Source organism: Rhipicephalus sanguineus, chromosome 7 (assembly GCF_013339695.2).
Source record: "Rhipicephalus sanguineus isolate Rsan-2018 chromosome 7, BIME_Rsan_1.4, whole genome shotgun sequence".
Taxonomy (NCBI): domain Eukaryota; kingdom Metazoa; phylum Arthropoda; class Arachnida; order Ixodida; family Ixodidae; genus Rhipicephalus; species Rhipicephalus sanguineus.
The window spans coordinates 78,218,266-78,231,058 of record NC_051182.1 but is presented as its reverse complement, the minus strand read 5'-3'; the positions used below and the strand labels follow the sequence as shown (position 1 = coordinate 78,231,058).

Genomic DNA, 12,793 nt, shown 5'->3' with positions numbered 1-12,793 from the left:
ACCACTAGACCACCGTGGCGGGGCTATCAGGAGCCCTCCGCTACGGCGTCTCTCATAACCTGAGTCGCTTCGGGATGTGAAAGCCATATACAGAAAGCTCGATTCTGTGTCTAAAGCCTGACTTGAAGTAGATTTCATCAAATCCATAGTGGTGACTAGAAACACATGTTCGTTCCTTATGTGAATTCAACCACAAGCACAACTTCCGTTCTTATAGCCGCACTAACTTCCCGCAAACTGCAGTATAGTCACATAAGATCACTAAGATTGAGATAAAATACAGGCCCGCGTACTCGGGATATGTTGACACATAACGCGTTATGTATGCGCAAATACAGTCACATGACAACCCTGCAAGTGGGACGAAGTCCTATGACGCGGGCATGGCATAACTTTACAAATGAAACGCCACGCAGCATGACAAGTCAAGGTCAAATATTACACAGTCAGCATTCACTAGGCACAAAGTTCTATTCTCAATAATTTTGGAGGATATCGCTCGCTTTGAGAAACTTTTCGAAAAAATTGCTGTTCTTCTAACTCATGTTTTTTGCATTGTCCTAGAGTGCTCTTGCGATTTAAACACCTATGATCCATTGTCAACAAATCGCGCAACAACTGCTTCTGTGTTTGTTGTTACGTGGGCATCAAAATAATTTATTCAGTAAACCCTCGTCAAAGATGTCGCAGGGTTATTACAGACAATCAGGTTTTGAGATGTTGCGTTAGCTACACTGGCCGAGGCGGCACGGTTTCACGTGCGTATGCAAGAGCCGTGCTGCGCGTGCGCGAGGAGCAGTGATGTGACACAGCTGGCGCATCGGAGCCGCCACCTCCGCGCACTCGGCCGCCGCCGCGCGCGACTCGCTGGTCTGCGCATTCCAAAGGAGTGACGTCATAGCCGCGGCAGACGGCGCGCGCGCAGCTGTGCGCCATTGCTGTGCAGTCAACGTCTGACACTGCGCTGAAGCCGCTAGATAGCGCCTCTGGCTGGCGTTTACCAGTCTGGTATAGCCATGGAGAAGGAGAGCGCAAATGCTGCTCACCGGCGCAGAAGAGCCGAGAAGCTTAACTCATCGGATCCCGAAGTAGTTGCAAGGTAAATGTAAATGGTAGCGAAGCTTCCAGAGAAGCCCATACGTTCAGCAAATGGCTGCTCATCAGCTGCTCATGGGGCTTAGCGCCATCTCTGTGAGGAGGGAACACTTCCGGCGGAACAAAAAATAAAGCGGATGTGACGCACTATCCGGTAAAAAGTGACGTCATTTCGTTGGACTAGCGCGGAATTTGACCTCAAAATATTTTTCTTAGGTCCCTGATCGATGACTCGCGCTGCGGCGAGCCGGCAAGCCCTTGGCGAATGCGCTTGAAGCCAACGCTAGCTAAACTAATGTCGACCCGTGACTAAACAGCGGTGTTTAAGTGTACTGTCGTGCAATGCGCCTTGGTTTTACCAAGAAACTTTATTCTCTGAGCTTTTATTCTGCGCTCGTGTCATCTTCCACGGCATGAATAAAGTAGGCAACAGCGTACCTCTCATGTTTGCAGCGTTGCTTATTTGCTTCGCACATGCGCAAGGGACTTAAAAGAGCGCATTGCATCTGTCCTTCAGTTCTAACGAGAATAAATGACGCCTGGTCACACCAAAATGATGATATTTCAGTTTTATTCAATGATCACAATAACGCAATTCAACACACCCTACACAATGAGCAACAAATGTCATAATAACTACAAAAAGTGTGTACACTACGTGCACTATGTTTTGCCTTTTGTTCCGATAAATCAACCTTACGTGTAACGTATCAAGACATGCGAAATCTAGTGATTATAGCGCGACAGATAACTTAGCGATCTGCTCACCGGTAACAGGAAATATAGTAGGCACCGCGTGTTCACGAAGGAAACCGAGCAGCAGGAATACTGATCCATGAAAATCCAGCAAGCACACTAGTCCGAACCGTTGCCCCAGTGTCTTATCTAGAAGAGAGGGCTCGCCAGGCGTACGCGTGTTGCTATTGCGTCTTTGGAACACCACATCGTTTCCGCGAGTACCGAGGAAAGCGTTCGGCGAGAAATGTTAGCCGCCTCGTGCCGTTGTCCATTGAACACCGTAGCCAACACGTTCACCAACGATGAAACGCACCTCGCAACTTCGCGCACGCCAAAATCAAATTCTCACCACAATAATTCACAGAACGCATGCAAGTGCGAAACACCAGAACACCTGAGGGGGCGTGTCGCCGCAGACGAACTTACAAGCGCGTCTTTCCATGCACCGCAAGGGCTGCACTGAATGACAATGACGTGCGCCTCTCTTCAGGGGGCGCTAAGAAAAAAAGGTTTTTCGCAAGAATTAAACACTGTCGTGCATTCTTGACACATTGCACCTACGTAATATTGTTCGGGAAATAAATATAATTTGTAAAACATAAAGATTGCTTTACGTTTGAATAAAGCTTGGTTTTTCTCTATTAGTGTTTGTTCCCTCCAAACATAGTCGCGCTTCAATCGCAGTACCCATAACTCCCCTTGCTGGTGTCGTTGGCAATAGGTTCTGAACCGTTTTTCGCCCGAAGCTTCGCGACCTATTTGAATCGACCTTGGTAGTTGCCTGGCAATTAGCGGTTGAACGTAGGGACAACGAATGGCACAAGGCTAAGGAGGTAATAATAATTAACTGAACCTTAGCTAACGCTACGTATATCCTCGCATAGCCACCGCAAACATTTTATTTTTTGTGTTATGTCTATACTAGGACGCAAACTACGAACAAGCGTTTCATAGGCTCTCCTTGCCATCGGTGTCAACACGACTTTTTTATTCACAGGAATTTTAAATTCAACTGAAGGGTCAATATAAAATAAGACTAAAGATATCATATTTTGATAAAACAATGCTATGCAGCACAGGTCGGCATCTGTCCTTTCCTTTTGGTCCAACTGTGCGGTGGGACGGAGCACGAAGAAAGAAGTCAGACAAACAGGCGCAGACTACCAGCTAGATTTACCGAAGGATGAAAGCAGCCTTTCTTTTAATAATCGCAGCCTACATGACATGTCCCTCTAGCGGTTAACAATGGAACATATAAAAGCCATGAAAGAAGGCGCGTTAAGGGGTTCACCATTAAGCAGCTTAAATACAGAAAAAAGACGCGTAACGGGCCATGGAAAAAGCATAAAAAAGTGAAAAGAACACGATGTGCATGAGAACATATGTATAACACGTTAGAAACATATGCGCGCACACATGCTAATCATGCTTTTTTATGCTTTTTTCATGGCCAGTTACGTGTTTTTGATAAATTTTAGCTGTTTCATTTTAACTCCTTTACGCGCCTTCTTTCGTGGCTTTTAAATCTTCCATTGTTAACCCCTAGGGGAACATGTCATGTGGGCTGTGACTTGAAAAGGCTGCTTTCATCCTTCGATGAACCACGTTCTAAGTCTGCGTTTGTTTCTCTCATTTCTTCATGTCCCGTCCCACCACGCAGTTTCACCAAAATGAATACTTACCAACTTGCCCAACGTTCCACTGCTTACTCATGTCTTATCAGATGCCGTAAGCCACCTTGTGTTACATGTAGTCCAGATGCGACGTCTTTGCACGCGCTTGTTCAGTTTATTCTTGTTTTGCAACATTAGATATACCTTCTTAAGAGGAGGCACCTATTCTAATAGTAATAGTTGATCCTGCTCGCCCATATTAGTAAGCTAGTATGTCTTGTAAGTTAACAACATTTTTTACAATTCTAGCACTCTAAAGTGGCCGTAGAGCTTCCATTGAATTGCAGAGGAGAAGCCATTTTCTCGATTCTTTGAATGTATATACCAATCGTAACACAGGCACTACACCGGACAATTCTTCCGCAGTTCATCATTCCATGCAAGCCAGCCATATATGCCTATATCTACGGTACATGCGAATACGTCGGGATACCTAGGGTTCCTTGCCGCCTAGGTAATTGTAAGCATTGGGGTGTTTTACAGAATACGCTGTTATGGCTCACAACAACAGCCGATTTTGGTGGCACTGTTGTTCGATGCCGCTGCAGCCGCCGCCACCGGTGTCTGTCGCAGTAATCGCGCAAAAAAAAAAAAAAAAAAAAACAGGGGTCGAGCTGAAACCAAATCGACGCGCTGTGCATGGCAGTCGAGCTGTCTACTTCAGAGCGACGGCGGTGCTTTAAGCTTCTCCACAAAAAGACCCTATACAGGCTACGTGTCGGGCAAGGAATCGAGTTAACAGATGTAATATTTTGTGACCACACCAGGCGTCACGGAAAGTCAGTGAAGTTACAAGTGGGCGGTCTAAATTTCTTACCCATCGCAAAAGGCTCAACCATAATTCTTCTTCATGATCATCATCAGCCACAGCATCAACGAAGTATACAGCTACGTAGAAGTGCGTATTGCCTTACACACGCGTAGTGGGTGCCTCTCCACCTCGCAAAACGATGGATCATGGGGTATTCAGCAACGCCCTATTTCTCAAAGCTATAATGATTATGCCGTAGTGGTTAAGCCGCAACTGCATTTCCAGTAGTCGCCCTCATAGAGCTGATGATATATGAAGGCAGCTTCTCTACCTTACGATTTTACTGTGCTGCTTGTACCGCGCAGGCTTGCCGTGTTTAGCAGCGGAGCAGTTCTGGGTGTGTCCAGATAAGATCGAACACGAGGTTTCGGTCACCATTCCCGATTGTGATGAAATTTACTGTACGTCTAGGCATTACACCCAGAACAATGGTATCGCAGTTAGCTTTGCGAAAAAAAAATTGTTCGCCTGAAAAAGAAATATATAAATTTTGGCCGCAAAAACGCTTTTCCGCCAATTTCGCGATTTCTGAATTTTGAGCGCACCTAGGAAAAAAAGCGGTGCACTTCTTCGTCAGAATATTTATTCCCCTTAAGGAACAAGTGGAATACAATCTTATGAGTCTAATATTTCCCTTGCTTGTCGAAGCACTTTTGAAGAAAAAAATCACAAACTTGGCAAATCGCACAAAATACCTCTAATTCAACAATATATTGCTGCGAGCAAGTTAAAGTGAGGGTAATAAAAATCGGTACATATTAACTTTTGTACTTTCGCTCTCTTTTAAAAGTATTTGCGTGGTTTTATCGCGCTCCGTTTTACTTGATAATTGGGCTGAAGCGTAAGTGGTTTACCAAAAACGACGAACTTTGAAAATAATTTTCTCAAAAAGGCCATTTTTAATTTTTTTTTAAATCCCTCTGATTGAAGTCAAGGACGTCGTCTACCATTGTGCAGAAAAAAACGTTGCATTATTTTGGTTGCTAACAAGTTATAGTGCGTCAAATGTGACCATGCCAACCTAGCGGCCGCGTTGTTCGTTATGGGCTGAAACTCGCATATAAGTTGCTAAAAATTCTTGTACGTGACATAATCACAAATCAGCAGCTCCACACCAACAAATGCGCAGCCCGGTGTCATGGTTCAGCAAGCTTTGTCTTCCGATCAGCCGCTTGACAAACCCGCAGCAGCGGCCGCTCCATGCTGCGGGCACTCACATTACATGAGCACCGCTTCGACTGCGGATGAGCTCCGCTTGAGCGCCAAACTACGCTCAGAGAACAAACGACAGAAGGAATGCATCACTGTGAAATTTGAAGGCCGTTAAGTGCCAACAAATGTCATAGTATGCAACGAAAACTCTGCCGGGGATTTCCCAGTGAGCGCCTCGCGCTCATGTTTTGCTTTCTCTCTTCAGATGGCCTAAATATAATTAGGTTCATCCTATGAGGAACATATGGCACAAAAGAAAGCCATTGACATCTAAAGAAAGCTGTCATACGTGCTTCCGATGGTCGAGCAACTCAAACTGCAGTTGTTCATCTCGTGCCAGAACACTTGTGTCAGCCGGTTGTGAAAAGAAGTGTGTCTATGTCCATTACTTCATTAAAGAACCGCTTTTACAATACTGTATTGTTGGGCGTCCGCAGATAGAATATTCAACGCAAGTCGAGCGTTTATTACGATATTATGCGGCTTCGGGCATAACAGCAGGGAAAAAAAATACATCCGTGCTGTATTGAAGGCGCTCACTGGGAAATTGCCGGCAGAGTTTTCGTTGCATATTATGACATTTGTTGGCACTTAACGGCCTTTAACTTTCACAGTGATGCATACCTTCTCTCGTTTGTCCTCTGAGCGTAGTTTGGCGCGCAAGCGGAGCTCATCCACAGTCGAAGCGGTACTCATCTAATGTGAGTGCCCGCAGCATCGAGCGGCCGCTGCTGCGGGTTTGTCAAGCGCCTGATCGCAAGACAAAGCTTGCTTACCCATGACACCGGGCTGCGCATTTGTTGGTGTGGAGCTGCTGATTTGTGATTATGTCACGTGCAAGTATTTTTAGCAACTTATATGCGAGTTTCAGCCCATAACGAACGACGCGGCCGCTAGGCTGGCATGGTCACATTTGACGCACTATAACTTGTTAGCAACCAAAATCAGTTACGTTTCAGCCCAATTATCGAGTAAAACGGAGCGCATAAAACCACGCAAATTATTTTAAAAGAGAGCGAAAGTATCAATGTTAATATGTACCGATTTTCATTATCCTCACTCTAACTTGCTTGCAGCAATAAATTCCTGAAATAGAGGTATTTTGTGAGATTTGCCAAGTTTGTGATTTTTTTCTTCAAAAGTGCTTCGACAAGCAAGGGAAGTAATAGACTTATAAGGTTGTATTTCACTTGTTCCTTAAGGGGAATAAATATTGTGACGAAGAAGTGCACCGTTTTTTCTCTAGGTGCGCTCAAAATTCAGAAATCGCGAAATTAGCGGAAAAGCGTTTTTTGCGGCCAAAATTGTATATTTTTTTCAGGCGAACAAAATTTTTTTCCGCAAAACGAACTGCGAAACCATGGTTATGGGTGTAATGCCTAGGCCTACAGTAAATTTCATCACAATCGGGAATGGTGACCGGGACCTCGTGTTCGATCTTATCTGGACACACCCTTCTATAGAGCTGGACCTGATGACAGATGAGAATCCGCTTTGCATGTCACACTTCGTCTGCCAGATACACCCGTAGATGGCGTAACTGTCATCTATTGATGTTACTGTCATCCACATATGTGTGGCGTTGGCGCCGACTAACCGGTATCGGCACCGCTAAACGGGGAAAGGCGGCTCCAGCGTCAACAGGGCCTGAAGGCACTGTAGCAGTGGCGGGTGTGGCAGGGGCTGCCCTGTGTCATTTCTCGTACACCTTTACTCCACAAATAACGTAATCACAGAAACCCACACAAAATCACACAACCTCACAGACAATGACAAAGGAAATACAGGAGTATCGCAGCTCCACTGTACCAGCAAATTTCACACTTTGTAGAACTTGGGAAAGTTCTTTTGTTTCGTGTCCTTCCAAGAGCGGTTCCGTGGCCGGAAATGAAACCCGTGTCCCCGTCCTTAGCGTTGCGAAGTCAGTCATTGGGGCGCCTAAGCTGGCGGGTATTGTGCGCCTTTCGCTCGGGATACGGTGCAGCATGCGTGCATGCCACATGCTCGTTGAACTGTGTTAGTATTTGCTGCACACAGCCAGAGTTTGAGTGAAGCTGTTATGGGGGATAGCTGGTATGAATTCACGACTGTTCGCGCTGCCAGGAACCGACCAAAAGACAACTGAAAAGGACAAGCGCATCACCCAGTGCGTGTCTTTTTTCACTTGTCGTTTCGTGAGTTTCTGTGAACGCGGACAGTCGTAAACACGGAGTTTGAACATGCATGGGCTAGCACGCAGTCATAATCAGTGTTCGTTCGTGGTATTAACTTTGTTTATAAACCGCAGCATGCCCCTGAGAGTGGAGGCTGGCTTCGACCAGGAGGTGCGAAAAGAGCTGGAGCAACGAGGCCACACTGTGAATGTTGACAACCCGGACCTACGCTTTTACAGTGCTGGCCACGTCAACGTCTTGTGCCGAGCGTCGAAGTGGTGGACGAAGGAAGAGGCGAGTTCGGATGATCGCCAGCTTCATATTGACAGCGGTGCCATCTGGTGTGGAGTAGAGACTCGCTCATGCTGTGTTGCCCTTGGCTATTGAATACCAACCCAAGCACATACTACATACGCAAATAAAAAAGAGCACATCTGGTAACAATCGTGTCTCAATCGTCTATTAGCGTGATTATGATTCTCTTTTGCAAAGAACAACCAAACAGAAGTGGAGTAAATGATAATGCACACTCATAATTTTGGCCGATATCATCTATTGGTGTGTATTGGGAATGGAGATCGCAACAAAGAGCGCTAGTAGTACTTCATCAAAGAATGACTGAATAAAATAGGGCAAATTTTAGAAAACTACCTATGCCCTGTGCTGGAAATCTGCCATTCTGAAATCCGAAGTATCTATCTATCTATCTATCTATCTATCTATCTATCTATCTATCTATCTATCTATCTATCTATCTATCTATCTATCTATCTATCTATCTATCTCTTATCTATCTATCTAATCTATCTATCTATCTATCTATCTATCTATCTATCTATCTATCTATCTATCTATCTATCTATCTATCTATCTATCTATCTATCTATCTATCCGCCTACGACTCAGTGCTCTCCTCACCGTTTCATTGTTGCGATGTATACCAAAATTGGTGTGGCATACCATGACTGACGAACAGAAATGACAGGTCATTGCATTAAGATAATGATATGCATGTCATGAATGGCATGATTTACATGCAACAGTTTTGGTGCTCTTGCGGCTGTTTCGTTAATTTGATGTATACCAAAATTGGTATGGCGTGACAAGAGGATACGACAAACATAAGTGACAGGTCATATCGTGCAAATCGAGACACGCATGTCATTTATATTACATGGTCTCCGGACGCTCGCGGCCGTTTATTTAGATAGATATATACAAAAATTGGCACGACGAGACACTTCTGTATGTATATTTAATAGATAGTACTATACAAACCTGCCACTGGCTGGTGGCGCTGCCTTGCTGAGTAACTCAGGCGACGAATTCAAGGCATGATTACTGAATTATACAGGGAAACCAGAATGGTAGGTCTGAAGATATTATGCAAAAATCCGCCAGGTCCCACGCACTCTGGTAATCAATGTAATCCGAAGCAGCCAGCAGGGAACTGCATGCATCGCCTTGTTCCTCTTTGAGGAAAAGGAAGACATTCTTGTCATGACATTCTTGTCATGACGCGTGACACCACGCGTGCCGGATTGATAGGTTCGCCTGTTGCATGCGCATGCGCAGATAAGTTTTCGTGCCTTCGTTCTTTTCAGCCGTTGTGCGTCTCTTCAGTTGTTAGTCGGCGTTTGTGGTGTCCTGACTTTTTTCTTGTGTCCTTGTGTGCACGCCCTGTCTTTTTAGAATGAATAGTTCATTATACAGGGTGTTTCAGCTAAAAAGCATCAAGTCTTAAAAAGTTAAGCATAGGCTGTACGCGTCTGCAATTAGTGCAGTATTGTTCTGAGCCACATAGAGCACGTCAGAATATCCGCCAATCCGCCAAGCTTGGCAATTAACAAAGATTGCTTAATGAACTTTTTAAATAGTAACTCTAGAGAAAACTTTTCCATACAAAAGTTGTAGCGCTTGTTCAGAAACATCGAATTTTTCAATCTGTGTTACGATAACTCCCCTGCCTAAATTTTTTCCAGCCTTTCTTTCAAGCGCGCGAATTTTAAAAAAATACCACGTGACTGCCGCCAAACGCGCGGCGCTTTTAGTGCTCTCAAATGTAAGCTGAACGAATTATCAAAGGCTGCTTCGCGCATGAAGATCGATGGAACAGGCTATCGGTGACTGCGATGGACGTTAAGCGACAAAATGAGGATACGTACCGTTTTAACAACAAAAAAATTTCTTCAACGACAAAGCGGTAGCCATGCAAATGCTGCATAAGACCGTAGACAGCATTTGATGCAGCGTAGGCATTTTTTCTTTTCTTTTCGCACCAATGAAGAAACGCATTGGAAGGGGCGAGGGTGACAGCGTGATGAAGGATCGAGATAAAAGATGCACTCACATGTGACGGCTGCTCTTTCGAAGATTTTTTTTGTTGATGGTACGCCTCTATCATAATTTAGCGTCCATTGTTCCAGTGTTGTAACAGTGTTCCCTCAGGCGCCTTTGAAAATCGCCTGTCTCGCCAATGTATACACATGGTCACAGTCTGCACAGGGAATATTGTATACGACGCCTGGCGCTGCACAGAATTCTGTGCAGCGCCAATTATCCCGTCCGCCTATCACTGCCTCCTCCGTGCCTGCTCCGTGGAACACTGTTACGACGTTAAAAAAGAAAAAGTGGCTTCGAATGCACTCGCCGAGCATTCTGTGTCAAAGGGACATGACATTGACTGGGCCAGTGCGCATGTGCTAGCCACTGAAAGAAATCTAACCTCGCGACTTTCATCTCGAGTCATTACTAATCCAAACCACTGATACCACTCTAAATCGCAATGGCGGCACCCTTCCTTCTGTTTATGCACGCTGTTTGCGCCATCTATTTGCACGTACATAGTCAACCCGCGTTCTTTCGTTGCTTCACTTGTGAACAAGGCCCCCGTACGGGAGCCGAAACGTCTTTGTCATTACTTTTTCAGTTTTTGGTCGGCGTCTTCTTACTTTTGACCATGATTGTTCCCGACCAGACGAGTTTTCGTCGAACTCTTGATTTCAAAAAAGTGGCTAGTCGGTTCAACAAGCCGCTGGTTTTTCTCGGCCAAGAGGAGGCTTGCTCATCTAAGCTGTCGAACCACTTGTACAGTGAACAATGGGGGCCGTAAAAAGAACCATGAAAAAGTTTTGCTCAGTGTGCCAACAGCGTCGTGTACGAGATTCCCCCGCCCTGCGGCAAAGTACACATCGGCCAGACGGGACGCTTCCTGAATGATCGACTCAGGAGACACGCAAAAAATTTGACTAATACAGAGAGAAGCCATCTTGTTGACCACTGCATGGTGTGCTCAAATCGTGAACCACGTTTACGGTGCGCAAGACTTTTAGACCACAGTAAGCAAAAAAAAAAAAAAAACAGCTCCTGAAACGTTAGAAGCATTTTTTGTGGAAATCAGGTAAAGAGTGTATGGGCGACTCATCGATCGCGCTGTAACATGCAGGAATGCAATTTCTTTCACGCCTTGTTTAATAATTCCTGCTTGATCTCCCTTGCTTTCTGGGAGGGCGCACCTGCGCAGCTTTTTGATATCTAAACCTGTGAATCTGCGTTCAATAAAATCAGTTGTTAATTTGCGCCTGTCCTCGTCCTGCTCCTTTCTATTGCCCTGTCTAGTTGCGCTACTTGCGATGGTATTTATGTCGAAACGCCAAATCGCCAAACATGCAACTCTTTCAAAGGGGAGCAAAAGATTCTTAACCGCTATACAAGGAAACTTCGTTATCCATTAAGGCAATGAATGGCTGGCTGACACATTGATATATTTTCTTATTTATAAAAAACACATCCATATTCTCTCTTGATAACCTTTCAGGGCCCCTGAAGAGCACATTTGTTTTATCAGAAAGCTGTTTACACTCACAATCGCCTCAATGCAAGGACAAGTACGAATGCGCGAAGCCTCTCATATAATTGTGGTGCTCGCTCAACCGAATATTCAAGCAACGCCTGGTCTGACCTATATATCCCAATGACCGAAGAAAAAAGCTTGAAGAGGTGAAAAATCCTTGAACATCAGCTGTCGCTGGAACCTACGTTTCGAGAAGTGGTCTTGTCTTCTTCGTGACAGCGACTGCCTACGTTAGCCAGTGAATGTGTATGTTTCCTATACTCTCCCTCAACCGCAGCTGAAAAGGGGAAGGAGGCAGGTGCAAAAGGGAGTGGGGATGGGAGAGAAACAGTGCTGGGCGGTATCGAAGATACATGTATCTTAGATACTATCTTAGATACCCTATGGGTATCTTGCATCTGTATCGCGATACGTGTCGAAAGATGAGTATCTGTATCTGTATTTCCGATACATTCGATAATGTATCGTGTATCTTAAAATACAAGATACTTCTATCGCAACAAAACCGTGCGAAACAATCGCTGGCCAAGCTCCGCTTCTCAAGCTGGCACTAGTGCCACTAGGCCATCTGAATAAGTCTAAGGGCAGCGGCGTTATTTTATTTTTATGCCAGATTCATCCAGTGAGGGTAGAAAATGAGGAAGACAAGCACGCGGACGTCTACGCCCAGCCCACGCACCTTTTGTTTTCTCGATTTATTTTCTTTTTAGTTGCGCCAATGCCGTGACACTTGCTCTTAGCCACTGTACTGCGTCGCGTACTCCACTGCGTGTGGCGTCTATCGCGCAAATTCTGATGTTGTTACAGTGTCGTTATTGAAGATTCTCTTGCGTCTTGCTCCGTAACGAAATGTGATGCGTGCAAGAATGGGGTTGCTTTGCGTCGCGTGGATTTTACATATCAGCGATTTGAAGGATCTCGTGGATGTAAGTTTGACTTGCGTGCAATGAGTTAACTTATATGCAAATAAGATTCTAACAACTTTAGCACCACCGGTACTGATGCTAGATCTAATAGAGCAAGCGTTTACATAACAGAAAAAATCTTAGCGTACCGTATTTTTCACTTCCATCTATATTTATTCAAAGAATTTATGAAATTATAATTTGTTTACTGGCACAAGCGCTTTCTTAGCTGTCATTTTGCATCACATACATTACCTAGGTCTCTGCACTGTTTTTCTGGTCTGGTCACTGCAATATATATTTTGTAACGCGTTCCCAAAATAAGATTTCTGCTTTATTTCTACTACCGTTTA

The 12,793-nt window shown here is 44.8% G+C and overlaps 1 protein-coding gene across 1 annotated transcript in view; it reads left to right on the top strand.

Moving 5' to 3' along the window:
* Positions 1 to 8,069, top strand: part of LOC119398797 (glutathione hydrolase-like YwrD proenzyme) — an 82,032-nt gene extending 73,963 nt beyond the window's left edge. Inside the window, exons 6-7 of the mRNA XM_049417426.1 lie at positions 7,633 to 7,675; positions 7,817 to 8,069. Of these exons, the coding sequence (XP_049273383.1) occupies positions 7,633 to 7,675; positions 7,817 to 8,069 (296 nt within the window). The remainder of the gene's footprint in view (positions 1 to 7,632; positions 7,676 to 7,816) is intronic.
* The last annotated feature ends 4,724 nt before the right edge of the window (positions 8,070 to 12,793 follow it).